Genomic DNA, 21,840 nt, shown 5'->3' with positions numbered 1-21,840 from the left:
CTGGTTCAATAGTCACTCCGATCAATCATTAACCATAGCACAATAATGCCAATGCTTCCTCAGCCCCCTCTCGATCTTATCTGTATCCCTTCCTCCCAATTTTGCCTCTATCCCTCTAGCTCTCTTCACCCACCCTCCACCCACCTCCTGCAGTCCAACAGATTTTCCCTGCCAGTTCCACAATGCCTGCAGCGATTGGATGAAAGGCCTCAGTGTCCACAAAGTGTGCACACCCTGTTCGACGGTTCAAAACTTGTACAGAATAGAGTTTCACTGCCAAGGATTCACAGCAAGCTGACCCGGGTCACCTCCAACACAGCACACTTGACTGTGACTTTTCAATCACTGTATTATTTCTAATTCAGTAAATCTGAAAATCTCCAGAAGTATTTTCACTCCAAACCAACTATGTAAACTGAGCAGGACCAGTTAATTGGGAAAGGGGAACTCACCCGCAAGAGACCCACCATGATTAGACCATCTGTAATAAACTGAGGGCAATTAGAATACTGGCCTCTAATGAAAGCACTAAACCCAAGTCCTGAACAGGAGAATAGTAGTAACTTCACCTTTGGGGCAACCTGATGAGGACCAAGTCAGGAAGGTTGGGAATGCTTCGCAGGAAATCTTGGGCTTTGCCTTTCGGGATTCCTAGCCTCTCCTAGACTAACCATTGCCAATCTCACCTAATAACCTGCCTTATTGGTAATACCTGTTCTTTCCATCTACCCTGCATCACAATCTTATGTTCCAGCCTGGCGTTGGCTTCTGTCAGCTTTAGGATGGAGGTAGTTAAGTTCAGTATAAGTGGGGCCCATTGGTTTAAATCAGCCAGACATCGCTTCCTTCAACAAAAGATCTTGGACCTGAAATGTTAACTCTTTCTCTTCCCACAGAAGCTGCTGAACTGTGGATTGTCACCAGAGTTTTCTGTTTTTTATTTCACACTTGCAGCAACTGCAATATTTGATTTTCATTTATCACTTCTTTCAAAACAGGTTCTGCCTGTTTTTTTGTTATCAGACCAAACTTGCTTCCAGTTAACATCAATGCCAATTTTCCAGCCACCAAACACACACACACACACACACACACACAAAAAAAATATATATAAATAATATACTGTAGCGACTCACCATCCGAGCAAGTGAACCGGCTCGGCGGTCGGGCTGCGCGTCGTCGGAGCGGCGAGGCCCAAGATGGCGTTGGGCCTTCATCTTCCCCGAGCCACAGGGAGAACCCGCGTGCGGGAAAAGTTGATGACCTAGCGCATACGTCATTTCCGTTTTCGGTGGGCAGGAACCATTCCTCTTAAAAGGCCCGCGCAAGGTGGGAAAATAAATCAGTTTTTGTTCTGCAGCCCACTGACTAGTGTCTTGCTTTCACATCACGGTAGCAGTGGATTTTGGACCCGCACAATGGACGACAACGCAGCAGCCAACACAGTGGCACTCAAGCTGCCCACCTTTTGGACGCTTCGGCCCAGTGTCTGGTTCGACCAGGCTGAAGCACAATTCCAACTTCCGCAGATCACTCCGACTCCACAAAGTACTACCATGTGGTCAGCTCTCTGGACCAGGAAACAGCCACCCAGGTCGGAGACTTCATCTAGTCTCCTCCTCCAGAGGATAAGTACCCGGCTTTCAAAGACCTTCTTATTCGGACCTTCGGCCTCTCCCGTCGCGAGCGTGCCGCCTGCCTGCTTCATCTCGATGGCCTGGGGGACAGATCCCCATTGGCCCTAATGAACGAGATGCTGGCCTTGGCTGAGGGACACAAGCCCTGCCTAATATTCGAACAGGCCTTCCTCGAACAACTACCTGATGACATTCACTTGCTGTTCGCTGACGCCGATTTCAGCAACCCACGTGAGATAGCTGCCTGGGAAGATATCCTGTGGAAGGCCAAACGCGAGAGCGGGTTGTTCATCAGTCAAATTGCCAAGCTGCGAGCCCAACGCCTACCTAAACCAGTCCCAGCAACTGAGCGACCGCACCCCAGAAACACAGACGATGACACTGGTGACCAGCTGTGTTTCTACCATCAGAGGTGGGGTGCGGAGGCCCGTCGATGCCGCCTACCCTGCAAGTTTCAGGGAAATGCCAGGGCCAGCCGCCGCTGATGGCTACGGCGGCTGGCCGCCAGCACAGCCTCCTATTCGTTCGGGACAAGTGGTCCGGGCATCATTTCCTTATTGATACTGGAGCAGAGGTCAGTATTTTGCCCCCAACCGGCCATGACATTCATAACAGGCAACAAGGTTCTGTACTCAATGCCGCAAACTGCACAACGATACGGACTTTCAGTACCCATACAGTTCAATTACAATTCGGCAACAGCCATTTTACCTGGAACTTTACCCTTGCCACCATCGCCCCGCCACTCCTGGGAGCCGATTTCCTTCGGGCCCACAGCTTGTTAGTCGACCTGCGAAGGAAGCAGCTAGTTCACTCCAGAACTTTCCAAACCTACCCCCTGGGAGAAGCCAGACTACCAGCCCCGCGCCTGGACTCCATTTCCCTGTCTGGCAACGAGTTCACCAAGCTCCTAGCTGAGTTCCCATCAGTTTTGGCACCTCAGTTTACAAATTCGATGCCCAAACACGGGGTGCAGCACCACATCATTACCACAGGGCCACCCCTTCATGCCCCAGCACAACGACTACCTCCAGCCTGTGGTCTGCATTAGCGAACATGCCAGGGATGCAGCTGCACACCACCACAGCCTACCACCCTCAATCAAACGGGTTGGTGGAACGTTTCCACTGCCATCTAAAATCAGCCCTGATGGCCTGCCTGAAGGGTCCTAACTGGGTCGACGAACTGCCTTGGGTCCTGCTCGGCATACGCACTGCCCCCAGGGAAGATCTCCACGCTTCGTCAGCTGAACTCGTGTATGGGGCACCCCTGGTCATCCCAGGGGATTTCATACCCGCCCTTCTGGGCCAAGAGGAACGACCCATGGCAGTCCTGGAAAGACTGCACGAGAGGCTCAGCAGCTTGGCATCGATTCCCACTTCGCAGCATGGTCAAGCTCCATCCTGTGAGCCCAAGGAACTATGAGACTGTAAGTTCATTTTCTTTCGCAGGGGCACACCCCGGGCACCGTTGCAACGATGATACGAGGGGCCGTTCCGGGTCATCAGGAGTAATAGTTCCACCTTTATTTTGGACAGTGGGGGCGAGGAAGAGGTCTTCACGATGGACTGCCTCAAACCGGACCATTTAGATCTACAACAACCGGTCAAGGTCCCAACACTGCGAAGCAGAGGCCAACCTCCTAAGCAACGGCTAGCACAGCCCGTGAACCTTGGGGATCTTATCGCCGGTTCTGGGGGGGTGGTGTTGTGTAGTGACTCACCATCCGAGCAAGCGAACCGGCTCGGCGGTTGGGTCGCACGTCGTCGGAGCGGCGAGGCCCAAGATGGCGTTGGGCCTTCATCTTCCCCGAGCGACGGGGAGAACCCACGCGCAGGAAAAGTTGATGATGTAGCGCATATGTCACTTCCGTTTTCGGTGGGCGGGAACCGTTCCTCTTAAAAGGCCCACACAAGGCGGGAAAATAAATCAGTTTTTGTTCTGCAGCCCACTGACTAGCGTCTTGCTTTCACATCGCGGTAGCAGCCGCTACAATACAAATTCACTGTGGCTCTTTTAAATAATCACTTAGACACACAATTAAAATTCTGTGCATTTGCAGCATTAAGCAATGTATACATATACTTCATTTTAATTATGTTAACTGACCTGAAACAGGAATTCTTCAATCACCATAATACATATTGGCTTAATGTTAAAAATGGATCCTGCATTCTAATGTCTTTGCTTTGGTCTGAAATATTGCAATAATAATAACTAATTTACTAACTGTTTATTAACAAATCTATAAGAGGCCCTCCAGATTTATTAAATTAGTCCCAAAGCAATGAAAATGTCATCAGTTTGATTATATTCTAGCACAAGTTATATATGAAGGAGATTCTGCACAGCAACAAACTATTGCTGAAATAGATTGCACTGTATATTTGTGGTTCTTTCGGGGTTTTGACAGAATTGCAAATGCATCACATACTTGTCACACAAAGTAAACAGATGCCATGTCTTGCTTTATTTTTATAATTAAGATAGGCCAATTGAATATTTGACCGAGAAACAGAGAACCAAGTTAGATAGCTTTTATAGGATCATTGCAAAATATTGAGGTACAGTCAAGCAAGAGTGGATATGCGAGTATTATTTCAGTACTTAAAGCTAAAGCTAATCATGTTTATTAAATATTCTCATATATTTCCAAAGATTGTACATATGGGAAAAGAAATGAGAGGCTAAAATTGGAAGGTAATTAAATTCAGAGGTGAGAGAAGAGTCAGTGGCAATCACCAAGCAAAATGCCATTAGCCTTGATGTTTGATGCCTGATGAAATAGGATTAGTGCTGAATAAGGTGCTTGCAAGAGGTTATTAAGGCATACAGCACAGGAACAGGCCCTTTAATCCACTGAGTTCTCGCCAACCATCAACCACCCACTTATACTAAACCTATATTAATCCAATTATTGATTTAATTCTCCCCACATCCTTGTCAACTGCCACCAGATTCTCCGAGCTCATGGCACACCAGAGCAATTTACAGTGGTCAATTAACTTAACAATCCAAACATATTTAGGATTCTGCTGAGGAAATTTAAGCAGCTTGGGACTAAATTAAGAAGCAAAACCAAAAGAGTAATAATATCTGGATTGCTACCTGAGCCATGTGTGAATAGGCACGGGGTCAATAAGATCAGAGAGTTAAATGCATGGCTCAGGGACTGGTGTGGGAGAAGTGGGTTTGAATTTGTGGGACATTGGCACCAGTATTGGGGAAGGAGAGAGCTGTTCCAATGGGATGACCTCCGCCTGAACATGCTGGGACCAGGGTCTTGGTGAATCACATAACTAGGGCTGTGGATAGGGCTTTAAACTAAATGGTTGGGGGCTGGGTTCAACAGATTGGAAAAATATGGATAAAGTAAAAGGGAAGGAGAGTGCAGAAGAGGTTACTGAAGTCTCCAGAATAAAGAATAAGACAGAAAGTTTCAAAAGGGATAAGAATTCAACTTCAGGCAACATGGAGACAAATTTGAGAAGAAGGGTGTGAATACAGGACTGAAGGTGTTATATTTGAATGCACGCAGTAGAGGAAATAAGGTAGATGAGCTTATAGTGCAGTTAGAAATTTGCAGGTATGACGTTGTGGGCATCACAGAGCTGTGGTCAAAAGAAGATCACAACTGGGAGCTAAACATCCGAGGATACACATCCTATCGAAAAGACAGGCAGGTGGGTAGAGGGGGTGGGGTGGCTCTGTTGGTAAAAAATGAAATCAAATCCTTAGCAAGAAGTGACATAGGATCAGAAGATGTAGAATCCTTGTGGGTAGAGTTAAGAAACTGCAAGGGTAAAAAGACCCGACTGGACTTATATACAGGCCTCCAAACAGTAGCCAGGATGTGGGGTACAAATTACAACAGGAAATAGAAAAGGCATGTAAAAAAGGCAATGTTACGGTGGTCATGGGGGATTTCAATATGCAGGTAGATTGGGAAAATCAGGTTGGTACTGGATCCCAAGAGAAGGAATTTGTAGAATGTCTGCAAGATGGCTTTTTAGAGCAGCTTGTGGTTGAGCCCACTGGGAAAAGGCAATTCTGGATTTGGTGTTGTGCAGTGAACCGGATTTGATTAGGGAGCTTAAGGTAAAGGAATGCTTTGGAGGCAGTAATCATAATATTGATAGAATTCACCCTGCAGTTTGGGAGGGAGAAGCTAAAATCAGATGTATCAGTATTACAGTTGAGTAAAGGTAACTAAAGAGGCATAAGAGAGGAGTTGGCAGGTGGAGACTCAAAGCTGCATGCATTTTTTTTAATTTTTAAATTTTTATTAACAATTATAATTGAGAGGTCATACCTCTCAGGAAGGATTAAGCAGCCTGAGATGCCACTCTCTAGATAAAGATAGGCAGATGGGTGCCCCATTGGAGATCTTTAAAACTATGAAAGGATTCTATTGCGCTTATGTGGAGAAGATGTATGTGAAACCCAACCCATGGATAATTGTTAGTAGGATTATTGATGCAGGATAATTGTTAATAAATCCAAAAAGATGTTCAGGAGGAATTTAAAAAGTGACTAGAATATGAACTCTCTACCACAAGATGCAACTGGGAAAAATAACAGAGCATATGAGAAGAGGTTAATTAAGTATGTAAGGGTTAAAGGAATTTAAAGCTTAAGTACATGTATGGAAGAAGGCTCTTTTGGTACTTTTATGTTGACATAACAAGCTTCTAATAAGCAATTTTATGTTGTCTTGCATCTTTAAGTTTCATTGTAACCTGGGTGGAGCATCGCAGTGGAGGCAAGGATGGATGGTTGTGGATGTGAATCCACTACCCTGGGAACTGTACATCTACTTTCTATATGCACAGACAGACCAACTGTTAGCATTTTGTTCCAAGCCAGTCATGGACCAGAAAAGGTGGATTCACAGAGTCTTACAGCATGGAAGTAGTCAATTCAACCCACCAAATCTGTACTACACAATGCAATAGAAATCCTGCTCGTGCCACTCCCTCATCTCCTACTCACTGACCTAAATTCTTTCCTTTCAAGTCCCTATCGATCTCCTGTTTGAATGTCCTGATTAAGACTACTTTCATTAAGAGCCCTGGAATCTGTTCTAGACCTTAACCATGTGTTCTGCAAGTAGTTTCTTCTCATATCACTTTGGGTTCTTTTGCCAAACACCTTCATTCTATCACATCTGGTTCTGGGCTCTTCTGAAAATGTTTCTATCTATTCTGTAGATCTGTCATGATTTTGAATATCTCCAATCAGATCCTCTCTCATCCTCTGATGTACAGAAGCCAACCCAGCTTCTCCAGTCTATCCATGTAACTAAATTTCGTCATTCCTCAAATCACTGTTGCAAATCTCTTTTGCACCCTCTCTAAGACCTTCACATCTTTCCTAAAGCCCAAGAATTGTACAATGTACTCCAATTGTAGCTGAACAAGTATCTCTTTGTGACTTTGCTCTTGTAGTGTTTGCCACCATTTGCAAAGCCCAGGATCCCATGTTCTCAAACCTGTCCTGTCACTTTTACTTTTTCTGCACTAGTAAGGTAAATAACAAATTGGAGCTGCTAATCAAATGCCTTTAATGAAATTAAACAGCACTCAACAGCTGTGGCATTTACAACAATGTATCAAAGTTCCTGCCACATGTTACAAGTAGTTCTTGAGGTATTTAAGCACCTATTATACTACAATCGGGTACCAACCAGCTGCAGCCATTGGCCACCATTTACAATGAAATATTATTAAGATGCAAGAGAAGATTAAGTTGTTACAAATGTTAACTTGAGCAACTTTTAAGAGCTCAATATACTTTTCCTTCATCTGCTACTAAGATGCAGAATAATTTGAGTTAGAAATTTAATAATTTTTCTTTTCAACTAATTAGTGTGACAAGCGACACACATTTTTGGAACCAAGCTGTTATGATTTTTTTGTGTCTGAGGGAGCCATGGCCTATGTTCCATAACTTTCTATTCTCAAGCTGTGTACTGTACACATTGAACCTTTGTGAACATTTTACTAATTGAAAAGCACTGCCAGTATTTTTCTGTCAGTGAAGATTTGAGCAAGTGGCCTGACTGACACACCAGTACTGTAAGAAATGCTGCTTTGTCATCACATGAGGCACTAAATCTATTCTGGTGGTCAAGGACACTAGAAATAACACACTATTGCTGAGAAAGGAGATTGCCTGGGTTTCCATACTGAATTAACACTGCCCCCCAAAAAATAACCAATTATCCATCACATCGTTTTTGGAAGATGCTTTGTACAGTGTGAAATTCTAAGTGGCCTAGATAGAGCAAATAGGAGAGGCATATTCCCTCGACAAAGACTTGAATTAATTGGTGAAAAGATTAGTGGGGAAGTGAGAAGTATTTTTCTTTTACCTAGAGAATTCTTCTGGAATTTGATGTCTGAAAAGATGGTAGAGGCAGAAACCTGCGTCACATTTAAAAAAATACTTGGCTGAACATTTGAAGGGTCACCATCTTCAAAGCAGTAGAGTAAAAGCTGGGAAGTGGAATCAAGCTGGAGAGATTTTCTTCAGCTCTCTCCATAGGCTGAATTCCATGCTATACATTTCTGATTCCTGGTGCATTCTTCTACATAAAAATATTTTCTGGATGCCTACAAGTTTAGTAAATATGAAATATTGAGATATTTTTGAAAAATACCAGACAAAAATAAAACTTCTCGTCATTATAACTGTGACTCATACCTTTTAAAATTAGTCTGCATTTTACTACCCATTGCCTGTTGTGAATACTTGATTCATCTATGGATAATACATATTCCTAAATCCTGACCTCTTGCTGTAACTAAGCAATTTACATGTTACAAAGTCATTATAATCCACAAGAATTAATATATTGTAGTCTGCTAAAATGCAGCTGTATTTAACTTTGCAAGGTTCCTTGAGCTATGCAGTGTAATTATTTTGCCTTCCTGCATCAATTAGAAACTGATTTTATTTTGGCAACCCTTTGCTTAATTATAGGTCATTTTGATCATACCTTGGCATCAATAGGAAGCTAATTTCTGTTGGAAAGGAAGTTTTTATTTTAAAGTTCTCTTTATCTTAACTTTGATATAGAAGCTTAAATGTGCAACAATACGAAACATAAATTGTGATATCTATTGCTTATATTTAAGTTGGTTAATATGTGTTTACAAGGAATGTCATATCATTGAGTGCCAGTGTTAAACATGAAATAAATCATTAAGAAATTCGAAAGATCAACTAGAACACCTTTAAATATTTTTGACGAAGTATCTATTCTTTCCTGAAGCAGAGTTACCATTTCAGGTTAAAGACCCTGTTGCTGAGGGATCTCCAACCTAATTGTTAATTTTTTTTCTCTCTTTGCAGAAGGTGCCTGGCCCTCTGTGTTTTTCTAGCAGGCACAATTAGGGGCCGATATTCCAAAGCTAATATTATGCACAGAGATTTTGAGAAATGGATAGCTGATTAACAAAATGGTAATCCATAGAGCTAACGAATGGATCAGAAGGGAAGAGGCCTTAGGATATATAGAGATAAAAACTAATTCTGATTTTGGCATTGTTACCTGTAGATTCTGAAACTCTGTCCAAAGTTGGAGCTAAACCTGCAGGCATGATTGGGATTTATAATTCCTCCCGTAATGATGGCAAGTCCTACTGAAGTGTTTGATTAAGGTCTGTGAGGAATAATGATGGAGAAATAAGGGGGATATTTCTGACTGCTGGCAATAACGTGATAGTTTTTCTACTGATGCCACAATGTGTATGTAAACATCCTGATTTTTCTTTCCATCTTTTGGAAATGTAATATTTTTCCCTGAGCCAAAGTCAAAATTACCTTCCCAGGAGCTTGTCACAGACAAACTAAACATAAATCACTGTGAGTAATAAAAACAGAAAATGCTGGAAAAAACTCAGCATGTCAGGCAGCATCTGTGGAAAGAGAAACAGTCAACATTTCAGATCTGTAACTCTTTGTTAAGTGATGCTAAAATTATTAATTCTGAGCAATGACAATATCAACTTGAATAATTTTAGGATCTTTGGAAGTGATGAACAAGACGAGACGGATCATGGAACAAGGAGGAGCTCATTTTACAAATGCTTTTGTGACAACACCCATGTGCTGCCCTTCAAGATCTTCCATGTTGACGGGGAAATATGTCCATAATCACAACACTTACACAAACAATGAGAACTGTTCCTCCTCCTCCTGGCAGTCTACACACGAACAGCGTACATTTGCCGTGTATCTGAACAGCACTGGTTATAGGACAGGTAAGTTACTGTAGAACATGGCAGTCTGTAACTGTGTTCATGCTAAGTATTCACAGTGAACTGGACATTTGTTGTGGAGAAAAGCTTCCATGTGAATGAGAAAAAAATTTCATTCAAGCAATGATGCATAAGTATCAATGTGATGACATTTCAGTGAAAGAACAGAAGGATAGTGGAGACAAGCATCATTTATAGAATGCATGTTGATACCTTTAGGTAACTATACATTTGAGAGCAGTAAATTATTATGATGTCTTAAAGGGATGATGTTGTGTGGCTCGAGGAGTTATTGGCAGTCATTTCATAGGAGAGTCAGACCTGGAAAAAACAATGAATTATACAATATGTGAGGGAGAGGTTTGATTGACCACAATCTGTCTGCACTGCACACTTTTACTCCACACTTGCTAACACTCTCACTAGCACTATGTCTGGTGAAAATAGCCCCACAAATATGCATACAAAAACACAGGCTCCATTTGGATCAGCAAGGGTTCTCATAGCACTGAAACATAACTCTTTCTGAGCTGAATTTCCCCCAGCATTTCATTTAAAGTCATAAACATTAAGGGAAAAATCTTCGTGTATGGCTTTGATTTAAATTAATTGAAAACAGACTTTTGCCAAGTAACTGAAGATTACATTTCTTTATTTATAGGTATAAAATATTCCAGCAGAAAGGGATATAAAGATTTTCCAGCCAAGACAATTAATAATCTCATGGCTATCAGAAAAATGACAATATGACATTTTGATTGCCATCATCAATTGTCCAAGCTTGAACTAGGATAAGATCAAACCAGCAGACAGAATACCATTAACCTCTTTTGCTTTTTATGTTATTGGAACAACATGTACCTGCTTCATGTTGTGACTGAGGCATATTTGAATTTACTGTTCTTCAAAAATGGCTTAACAAGCAAGCAAACTCAAATGAAACTAACAGATTCCAGACAGCATTCCAAGTAACTTAGCACTGCTGTAATATATTTCCAGAAAACTGGACAGTGCATTCATATTATGAAACATTTTAAAATGATACATTTTGTGAGACACTCTATGCATCACAGCTCCTTAACTAGCAACTGCACAACACAAAGTCGGTGGCCAACCTTTAACGATGAATCTGCCAGCAGATAATTTCCGATAAACAATTAGGGACAACAAGTGTACCTTATTTAGATACTTAATTCCTTTTTTCAATTTAATGCACCAAACATTATATCATCAGGTGAGCCTTAATCCAAACACAAGCCCTGCAGAGAGTCAAAAGCCACTGCCAAAGCTGATAGTCTTGGGTGGTGGTTTTTGAAGAATGCTTTTAAGCTGAAATGTATATATTTCTCAATGTATTGGACTTTATTTAATGCAATCATTAAAATTATTGGAGAAGCTTCCTTCCTTCCTTTGCCAATAATGTTCTTTACCTGCTGGATTTGATGTTGCCCCATGCATGGGTATGGTGGTGACCACCATAGTTAAATTTCCAGACCAGTAATCGAAAAACGTTCAGAAACAATCCAGAGACACAAGTTCAAATTCCATCATGATGGCTGTAGAATCTAAATTCAAGTTAATGATGCGGGAAAAGACCAACTAGAACATAGAACACTACAGCACAGTACAGGCCCTTTGGCCCACAATGTTGTGCAGACATTTTATCCTGCTCTAAGATTTATCTAACCCTTCCCTCCCACATAGCCCCCTTTCTCTATCAATTATTTGTGAGTAGCTTATACTCTTAGTAATGTGGACCATGAATATTATTAGGTTGTTGCGAAAACCTCCCTGATTCATTCATACCCTTCAGGGGGGGAGGTCTGTCCTCAGCTCATCTGTGCTACTGTTGACTCTTAAGCCAACCAACTAGCTACTCAGTTGTACCACTACGTTCAAGATGTGGCAGCACATTTGTATACAGACATGAGGGAGTAGCCCTTAGAGCTCTAGAAATTGACATCCAATCTCATGAATTCTCATGAAATCTTCTCCTGATTACCACCTATAGTCCTCCCTCAGTTGATGAATTGGTGCTTCTCCATATTGAACAACACTTGGAAGAAGCACAGAAAGGAGCAAGGGCACAGAATTTCCTCTGGAGACTTTAATGTCCATCACCAAGAGGACCTTGGTAGCACTGCTTACAGACTTGAGCTGTCCTAGTCCTAAAGATAGTGAGTGAACCAACATGAGGGATAACCTTGTTCTCACAAAACTACCTGTTGAAGAAGCACCTGGCTGTGGCAGCATTAGTAGAGGTGACCACCTCACAGTTCTTCCAGTGATGAAGTCCTGTCTTCACACAGAAGAAACCCTCCATTATATTGTGTGGCACTATAAGTGTGATGCATAGGATAGACTCAGAACAGATATGGCAGCTCACAGCTGGGAGCTCATAACTCATAACTCCACAAGGTGCTGTAGACCATCAGCAGCAGCATAAAATAGGCATTATCACAAGTCTGTGGCCTCTTGACCTGGCACATCCCTCACTCTATCATTATTATTAAGCCAGTGGATCAAACCCTGGTTCAACAACAAGTAGAGCCAGGAGCTGAGAGCAGCAGTAGGCATTCCCAAAATTGACAAGATGCCTGCCTCAGAAGCTGCAATACCATTCTGCATGCATTGTATAAAGCAAAAACAGTATGCAATGAACAGCTAAGTGAATTCACAACCAAAGCAGAGCACCTACATCTAGTCATGGATGGTGATGGGCAGTTAAACAGCTAATGAAAGGAGGCAGCTTTAAGTACATCCATACACTCAATAACTGTGGTGCCCAGCATGACAGTGTTAAAGACAAGACTGAACATTTGCAACCACCTTCAGCCAGAAATGACAAAAACACAAATCATCTCAGCTTCCCCCTGCATAGAAGACCATCTCCAGCCAAATTTGATTCACTCCATGTGATAGCAAGAAACTGCTTAGGGCACTGGATGCAGCAGAGGCAACGGGACTGGTTGACATCCCAGCTATGGTACTGAAAACATGCACTCCAAAAGTCACTGCACATCTAGCCAAGCTCTTCCAGTACAGTGACAATACTGACATCCACCTGACAATGTGTAAAATTGTCCAGGTATATCCTGTTCACAAAAAGCAGGACAAATTCAGCATACTCCTGATACTTACACATCCTTCAGTTAAAGTCAGATTTGCAAGAACTTAGTCTACATGCAGGCGATATTTGTGCTTTGATGAAGGGTGATCTTTAACCTTTCTGATCATCATCTGCCTCATTAGATTTTGTCATAGTGAAACAAGTAATTCCAGTCCCATAGCCTATTTGATATAGAGGATAAATTTTGGATTGCGTTGTTTGATTGCTTCTACGTCATGCTATGGACGCAAAGACAGACTTCATTTGACGAGTAATGTTGATTGATAAAGAATGCAAATAATATAAATTATTGCATGGTTCCTTCTCACAATGGTTTCATAAACTACTCACAAATAATTTTGCTGTAATTATTCTCAGTTTATTTAATTGACCAATCCTTTTTTTTCTTTTTTTTTACTGAGATAAAAGCTAATGAATATCAGTTGTGAGTTCTATTCACATTTCTAGCAGTAAAGCACATCAACCTTGGCCATAGGTAAATTGGTCTGTGAAATCAGTTCCAGTTGGCAGTTTCACTATGGCCCTGTGGGGAACAGATGATGGAAAATCTGAAAAAGTTTAACGTAACATTTTATAACTTCCCTGACAGCTCAGTGGCTTTTCTTGCTGAATAGCTGATTCTTTCAGACTAGGAAGCTCCATGATTCAATTAGAAGAATTGCAATACAAGCCCAAATGTATTCATATCTTACTGGATTTTGTCTTGCCATAGGGTAAATATTGTATTCTTGCCCATGTAAAATTATAAATATCATGAAGTGTGGCATTAATAAGTATAATTCTGAAAAATGGCCATGCTTTAATCATTTCCATTTTGCAGGAGAAATTTTCCCATCATGCATAGATATTCAGTTAATTCAACCCTCATAAAACTTTCTAAAAAAGATTACTGGTCACTAACAGCATTCTGTGAATAGCATACCAGATGGAAATCTACGTGTCGCTAAAAGGAAAACAGACTTTGGCAACATCTTTCATGACTAGACAGCAATTGTGATGCAATTTGCTCCCTGTTGATATGTGGTGAGCATCTGACCTTCCTAGTTTTAAACAAAAGATTAAGCCACATGATATTTTATGGTCAGGTGTCTGAGTTCTGTCTCTTTGCCTCTGAACCAGAATAATATCTATTGTAAATAATCTTCTCCACAGGAAAGTTAGCTTGTGCTATAGGGATCAGGAAGCTGAAATAGCAATAACTCAATCATCTGTTACTGGAAATTTATAGGAGTGTGACCTATAGAATTTCTCCTCAAGTTGCCTTGCAGAGGTATACCAAAGATTTGACCTTGGAGCATGTATAGTGTGATGATGTTAGTGTGATTTGACTGCCATATGAAATAGAAATTGAAACCCTCCACCATCCAACCACTGTCCATTTTATCTGTGGTTTGTTCAATTTCAAATATTGAAATTAAATCCATTGTGACATAAAATGGAAAGCAAATGTAGAAAGGAAGTTTAGAATAGGTTGCAGTTGTTAGAAACTAATATTAAAAAATAAGCTGAAGTTAAATCTTTGAGAAGGCTTTTCTTTAAATAACTGCAATCTGATAGTTATAGAACCATGCCATATGGCTGGCTAACTTCTTAATCATTTTTCTTCAGTAAAGCTCTGTAGATAAAAAAAACTAATAACTAAGAAATTCTGGGTTTCCTCAGAGGAGAACTGAGTCTACAAATTAATAACTGAGTAAATAATAATGTGCTTATTTTCTGGGAAAGCTGTTTTAATGAATATTTTCTGGTTCCTTGTTTAATCAAGATTGTTTCAGTCACCAATACTACACACAGTTTGATACCATTATAACTAACACAACAAACACTAACAAAAAGCAGACTTTCCGCTGACTTTGCGAATCTTAAGACTCAAATGGATTGATGGAGTAATGTATTTAATTGAATATGTATAGTTAATAGTTGATGTTCTCCAAGCCAGCGGGAGTCATAACGTTTTGGGAATCTATCCAGTGTCACTTTTTTGTCAGAAGTCATTTTGGTTGATCTCTATAAAGGCTACTCAGCCTCCACCTTTTTAAGATGATAAGAAAAAACAACTGGTTGAATAACTACTTGTTACATACTGTGATCTAACATGGTTATTGAATATATAAATAGTTATGAAGCAGTTTCTGGTCTTGTAAACAAGTAGTTATATCATTTCCAGAAACAATTATTTCTCTGCAAATGTTGAAAATGTTAGCTCAAATAGTAACATTCTACAGACCCCACAAATAAAAAGTACATTTTATTACAAATGTCTTCAAACTAGAAAAATGGGTTCTGGAGTTATCTCAAAACATACATTTATCAGATATTCCCTTGATGTTGAGTTATACTTTGCATCTAATTTTTTTCTTCCCAGTTCTTTGAGCTTTATTTAAACAGAGGTCCTGCTGATGTTTCCATTGATTCCATGCACAATGTAATTGATTTTCTCTGATTTGCTCATAAAAGTGTTTAGGCCTCTGGCTTTCAGCGAAACATCTAAATGTTCTCTTCAGCCTTTGAAATTGCCTAAAATATTGTTTAGTGACAACTGGCGAAACATTCCCTAATGAAATATCTTTGGGATATTTACTTTGGCATTCAGATTTGGAGTAGTTTATTCTTACATTACAAAAAGCTTTGATTTAATAATAAATGCAACCTCATAAAATAAATGTGGTTCTGTAAAAAGCAGAAGATAGCGAAATATCTCCACTGTAAACATTAATTGCTCATTCTGCCTTTAAATAAAATGTTCTTAAGATGGATATACAGTTTGAATCAGATAACTGGACATCGATCAATAAGTTATGGTAGTGCATTTTGAGATGTGCCTTATGTACTCTTCACAAATCACATAAAAACTCCTGTGCTTGTGCAAGCTCTTACATTTGTAAAGAAAAACTACATTCACTGGTAGTGCTCACTGGAAACATGATAAAAGCAAAATCCATTATATCTTATAAAAGGTATATAGATGAGTATTTGAAAAAGAAAACTTCAAAAAGGTTAAGAAAAAAGGGCAGGAGAACCCGAGGAAATCAATAACTGTTTCATAAAATCAATCCAGGAATGATGGACCAGTACCCTATTCTGCTTTACAATTCTATTACTCTTCACCAAAATCTGTACACCACCTGTGGTTCTAATGGAATTAGGTCAGGATACCCTCTCTAATCTACAGCCCATTTCCATTTAAACTATTCACAAAACCAAAGCATATTTTTGGTGTGCACACATAAGCACTTGATCCATATTTTTAAAATGGACAGTGAGATCTGGAAAGCAAGAATAAAGTGTTTTTCAGCTTTAGCTTACACAAGATATTGATGCTAATAGTACACTATGCATTTGTGCTTGCCTTTAACTGTACCACATAACAACCAAGCATTTATTTAGTTACTTTTTTCCACATAAATTCTATAAGAACAAATTTATATTCTGTATCTCAGGTCTTTTGCTAGTGATTTGCAAATTCTGTAAGAACAAATTTTGATTACCCAAACTGCCATAACAGGAGTACACTGTAGGCATTTTGATGGCTATGGAAAAAAATAGATATATTTTAAGAATTTATCACCAGTGGGTGCCTTTAATAAATTTTGTATAAATTAGTGTGTTTAGATAAGTTGCCAGGATTATAAGATGTTGAACTCTTTTGGTTTTGCCCATCATAATGAACAGAGGCCAGTAGACCTACATTTCTTTTGGCAAATATAAATCTGTGTACTGGCAGCTTTTGGAATTATAGCTTTCCAGGACTGGCATTTGTAAAATGATCTGCTCACACAATGTGATGCTTCAACAAATCCTAATATTGGTCAGGTTATTTGGTTATTCAATGTAGTCATTTTTTAATATAATAATCACCTACAGTACACAATTGGGCATAAAATAAATGCAATTAAAAAACATACACCCCATATTTATTCTATTGTTCATTTTATCTCCTGGTTTTGATTTTTAATCACTTTCTTCAAAATAATATACTATACTGAATAAATCATAAAATGTTTTCTGTTTAAAGTCTCATTTTGGATATTTTTGCCAAGCTAATTCTCTCCACTATTCAATACTACTGGCTTTGAAAGATTGGGCTCAGTTTTGCTTGAATCTGACTCTGTATTGGGATAAGTGGAGGTGGAAAGAGAAGCTTAATTGAGTGCTCTTCCATTAACTGCACACCAATCATTGACAATGGTAGCTTTTCACCAGAAATGTTACTTGACATTGAACATGCCCTGTTCAACTTGAATGATCTTGGGACATGACTATAAATAGATTCTGGGCACTCACCTGTCCCAACCCTCCAAGAAATATGTATTTTCTGTTCAGTTCAAGTGGAGGAATGCACTAGCCCAATATAACACATAAATTACTGCCAAACAAAATAATATGCAAGATCACAGCTTCAAATCATGGAAAAACAGTCTTCCTTTTAACTTACCTTGAATTATCCATCCCTTTCAGTACAGCAATGAAATGTCAACAAAGGTCATGTATTCTTCTGAAATAGGACTTAATGTCACAGCCTCTAGGTCAGAGAAATCTTAGCACCAAGCCAAGGGCAACACATTTATGGCAGGTGTCTGTTGATTTATTTGTTGTTTGCAAATTGAAATTCAAATGTTAATGCATTTAGAATTTGAAGAGAAATGATTGATCACCCCTCACTTAGGTGCTCTATTGATGCTCACATTTGACAATTCCAACTCTTAAGTAGACCACAAACAAATGAAAATGAGGCGCTTCCATTGAGAGAGAAAGAGGTACTACAGGACAAATCATACTGAGGCTGGATTCCATTGACTGCCCTCAAGGATTCACTCTACCACTATGTGTAGAAAAGGGAATGGCTCCCAATTTTCATGACACTGGTGGATATTTGCAAAACTGAATACATAGGTTGGACACAGCCAAACTGAGCTGTTAAGAAATTAACATTCTTACTTTGTTTAGGCAAGGGACAAAGTGATCTGCCTTTATTCCAACTACTAAATGGTGAAGCTAGTTTCCAAGTGTCACCAATCATAAGCAAATCACAAATACAAACAACACAAAAAGAAACTCTTCTTACAAACATGGTCTGGACTGTATTCTCTGTACTCTAACCCCCAACATCCAGTGGTCAATAATCAGTATTACTTATTCAGGATCTCTCATCTCCCACACTGTATTAGCCACAAACCTTAAAATGAGGACTTGTAAAGACTAGGCAATAAGAATACCTAAAGTAAGGAGTCTTTGAGCTGCACTTCACAAAACCACCTTAGAATCTTGGCTCAAAATAGTTGTCATTCCAGCAGACTCCAGTTAAATTTATTTTAAGGTATACATTTCAGCTCAACTGTTTCATTCACTTTTACTACCTAGTGAGTAACAGATTTAAGAACAACTCATAGCCTCAAGCTAGTGATTTAATTCTATGAAGAACAAATTGATCAGCAATCTACAGTTTGCTAATCTGTTAATTGGAGCTATTGAAACAGCAGGTTAAATGCATAGTTTTTTCACTTGGATGGTATTTAATCTCCTCCTTTTGTATTACAGCATTCTTTGGAAAGTATCTGAATGAGTACAATGGCAGCTACATTCCACCTGGTTGGCGTGAGTGGGTTGGATTAATAAAGAACTCTCGGTTCTACAATTATACACTTAATAGAAATGGTGTAAAGGAAAAGCACGGATTTGACTATTCAAAGGTACTTGTCTATAGTATAACATTGCTATAGATCAACTATGTTCAAGCATTGGCATAGAGAATAATTTACTGTATTGTCCTCTCACTACAAAGTTGTAATTCTATTAAAAATGGCATTGTCCCTGCATGTTATAGTTTCTACTTTCTAATCATTTTACAAGGATATTTCTCTCCGCTTCCCCCCCCCCCACCATTTTAATTAGTCTTAATTTGAAAATTGTGCAAAGTGCTAGGTAGTTTATTGCCAGCTAAATTTCCATCAGATACTGAAATCTATGTCAGCTTCTCAAAGTGACATGAATTTGATGTGAATTCATATTAGCTTCAAAATATTCAGATAGAACATACTTGATAATCCTTAGTTTTCAACACAAATCTAAAAGAAACAATTAACCCTTTACCCACTGTGATATTTTACACCAAAATTTTAGAATTGATTAACATGAAGTGCATGAGGTCTAGGACTGGTGAAACTGGAATGATGGCTTGACTTTTTTTCAAATACTGCATATTCTTATACATTCTTACTTAAATTATGACATATAAACTGAAATTCTTTCTTTCTATTGGAGAAGGTACCCCACTCATTACCTGCATCAGCACAGGGGAACTTTGAGATGTGATCCAGTTACACAGTGGGCAATCCTTATCATGTAGGCTACCAGTAGGAGATGATAAGGGAAGAACTAGGAGGATAGGTACATTGAAATGGTTGTACTTTCCACTTCTAGTAACCTCATTGAAATGTAATCCTGTATTTAACAGCTATAATAAATACTTGCTGGGGGCCTGATCTTGTTTCAAATGTAACAAGGTCCATTTATCTACAAAGAACAATCAATTTGTCACTAGGAAACCAATTGATTCAAAAGAAAGTTTTACAGCATTTTGTTAAGACCTACAGTTATCATAAATTTATCACAGCAAGACATTGCGCAAACTAACTACCTATTATACCCTCACTCCTGCACATACAAGTGCCCAAATGTTTCTTTGGCATCTGCAGAAAAATTGCTCACAGCTCAGATATTTGAAAAGAGCAAAGAGAAATTCTGTCCTTGCTTGGTTCCAACACTATAGTCCTTCTGAGGAATTTTAATACTAATCTGTTTAAGTTATAGCGGCTAGCTACACACTACGAAATGAAAACACAGAGTCGCTGGTTTCGAAATCGGAGGTCGAATGCTGACCAGGGCACGGTGCTTTAATAGCCGAAAACTTCCCGCGCTACAGTTCCCGCGCTGACGTCACACGCAGGTCACCTGACCTTCCCACGCGCGGGCTTTCCCAGCCCAATGCTGGGGAAGAAGGAGGGCCCCGCGCCATCTTGGATCGGGGCCTCCAACGACGTTGCGATGTCGGGACCCGGTTCGATGCCGGTGCGGTGAGTCGCTACAAAGTAACTGAGCCATGTACAAGCCATTATTCAGCTTTAACAAATTATCTCAGCACAAAACAAAGTGTTTATCTGTTATATTTGGAAAAATACTGCAAGAAATTCATCCTGAAATTAGAATGCCTCCATGTGCTTTGTTGAACAATTAACTAAAACCGAAAAAAAACACAATCCATTTTCTTCCTTACTGAACACTTTAGATCTACTGACACTGACCTAAATGCAAACATCTTTCTATTAGCACCATGGCCACAATTATTGTAAAGTTTAGAATTATAGAATTGTTCTAGTGCAGAAGAAAGCCATTCAACTGATTGAGTCTATGCTGGTTGCTGGTCGAGCATCCCAATCACATTCACCCATCCTTTCCCCATAACCCTGCAAATTACTCCCTCACAAGTGCTTGCCCAATTTCCTTTTGAAAGCACCGATTGATTCAGTTTGTGCCACCGGTTCAGAGGGCAAATGTCAGATCATAATTATTCTTTTCACATAAAGGTTTTTCTTCACATCCCCATTGTATCTTTTACCCAGGATATTAGAACTGCTCCCCAGTCCTTTAACCATCCATAAATGGGGGCGGCTTCCTTCGGTGAACCCTGTCTAAAGTACATGTGATCTTGAGCACTTCTCTCATATCTCCTCACTGCATCTCCTTTGGTCCAAGGAGAACAACTGCTCCATTCTATTCTCATAGCTGAACTCCTTATCCCTGGAACCATTTTTAAAAAGGAAAAAGTATAAAAGTAAACTGAAATGGGATCAGTGCCATTCAAAATTGTGACTGTAACACTGCTGTAGCTGAATATTGGCTTTTGCATGTCTCAATCATTTAAACAGATTAGTATTAAAATTCTTCAGAAGGGCTTTAAAAGAACAGAATTTCTCTTTGGCCCTTTCAAATGTCAGGAGCATGGACAGTTTTTCCATGGATGCCTAAGAAACATCTGTGCCCTCAAAACTTGTGTGTGTCCGTCTGTGTGTGTGTGTGTGTGTGTGTGTGCGTGCGTGCGTGCGTGCGTGCGTGCGTGCGTGCGTGCATGCGTGCGTACAGAGGGAGTTGGGAATGTTTTGTGGTTAATTTCTGTAATATCCTGCAGCTATAATAGTTCTTAGTATGGTGGGATTTCATAATTGCAAAACTCTTTCTAAAATTTTCCAAGTTATGTTTAAAAAAAAATCAAATGGAAAGAATGTTTGCCTTACAGCTTGTCTTAAATATCATATAATCATTAGATATTTCCATGCACAAAGTAGTCGGTCATGATACATATTTCCAGACAAGAGTGGTTCCTGTGTTCTTCACATAAGTGAACAGAAAATCATATTTGCTTTTGAATGTAAATGTTTTCAATTATTATATGCATTCCTACTTTACCTGAAGTGTTTTTCCCAATGCTGTGGGTCTAGAAAATGCTATCAAAATGGGTTGAGTTTATGAGATTTGCAACATTAATAGTTCACCTAGTAGAATTTCTTGGCAATTTCTTGAGATCGAAAAGCAGTTTGCATAGCCGTTTTGCTGCATTATTTAATAAATAAACACTGGGGTTTTAGTTCTGTGTTATATGATTGAAAACTGATTTTTTTTTTCTCTGCAGCGGAATGTGATAACAACTATTTCTAGGTGTTGTGGCACTCCAGAAATTCAGCAGGGTATTTCCGAGTTCTGATGCAACGTCTGTATTGGGACTCATGGATGATGTAATTCCCATGCAACACTG

General features: G+C 39.7%; 1 protein-coding gene across 4 annotated transcripts in view; it reads left to right on the top strand.

Annotated features, from left to right (window-relative positions):
• Nucleotides 1–21,840, top strand: part of LOC127578801 (extracellular sulfatase Sulf-2-like) — a 247,888-nt gene that overhangs the window by 168,569 nt on the left and 57,479 nt on the right. For all 4 annotated transcript variants that reach the window (XM_052031263.1, XM_052031264.1, XM_052031261.1 and 1 more), the window contains 2 exons: nt 9,665–9,904; nt 18,570–18,721. In XM_052031263.1, the coding sequence (XP_051887223.1) occupies nt 9,665–9,904; nt 18,570–18,721 (392 nt within the window). The remainder of the gene's footprint in view (nt 1–9,664; nt 9,905–18,569; nt 18,722–21,840) is intronic.

The sequence above is a fragment of the Pristis pectinata genome, chromosome 16 (genome assembly GCF_009764475.1).
Source record: "Pristis pectinata isolate sPriPec2 chromosome 16, sPriPec2.1.pri, whole genome shotgun sequence".
NCBI lineage: Eukaryota > Metazoa > Chordata > Chondrichthyes > Rhinopristiformes > Pristidae > Pristis > Pristis pectinata.
The sequence above is the reverse complement of the archived record's forward strand: the minus strand, read 5'-3'. Positions and strand labels throughout refer to the sequence as shown.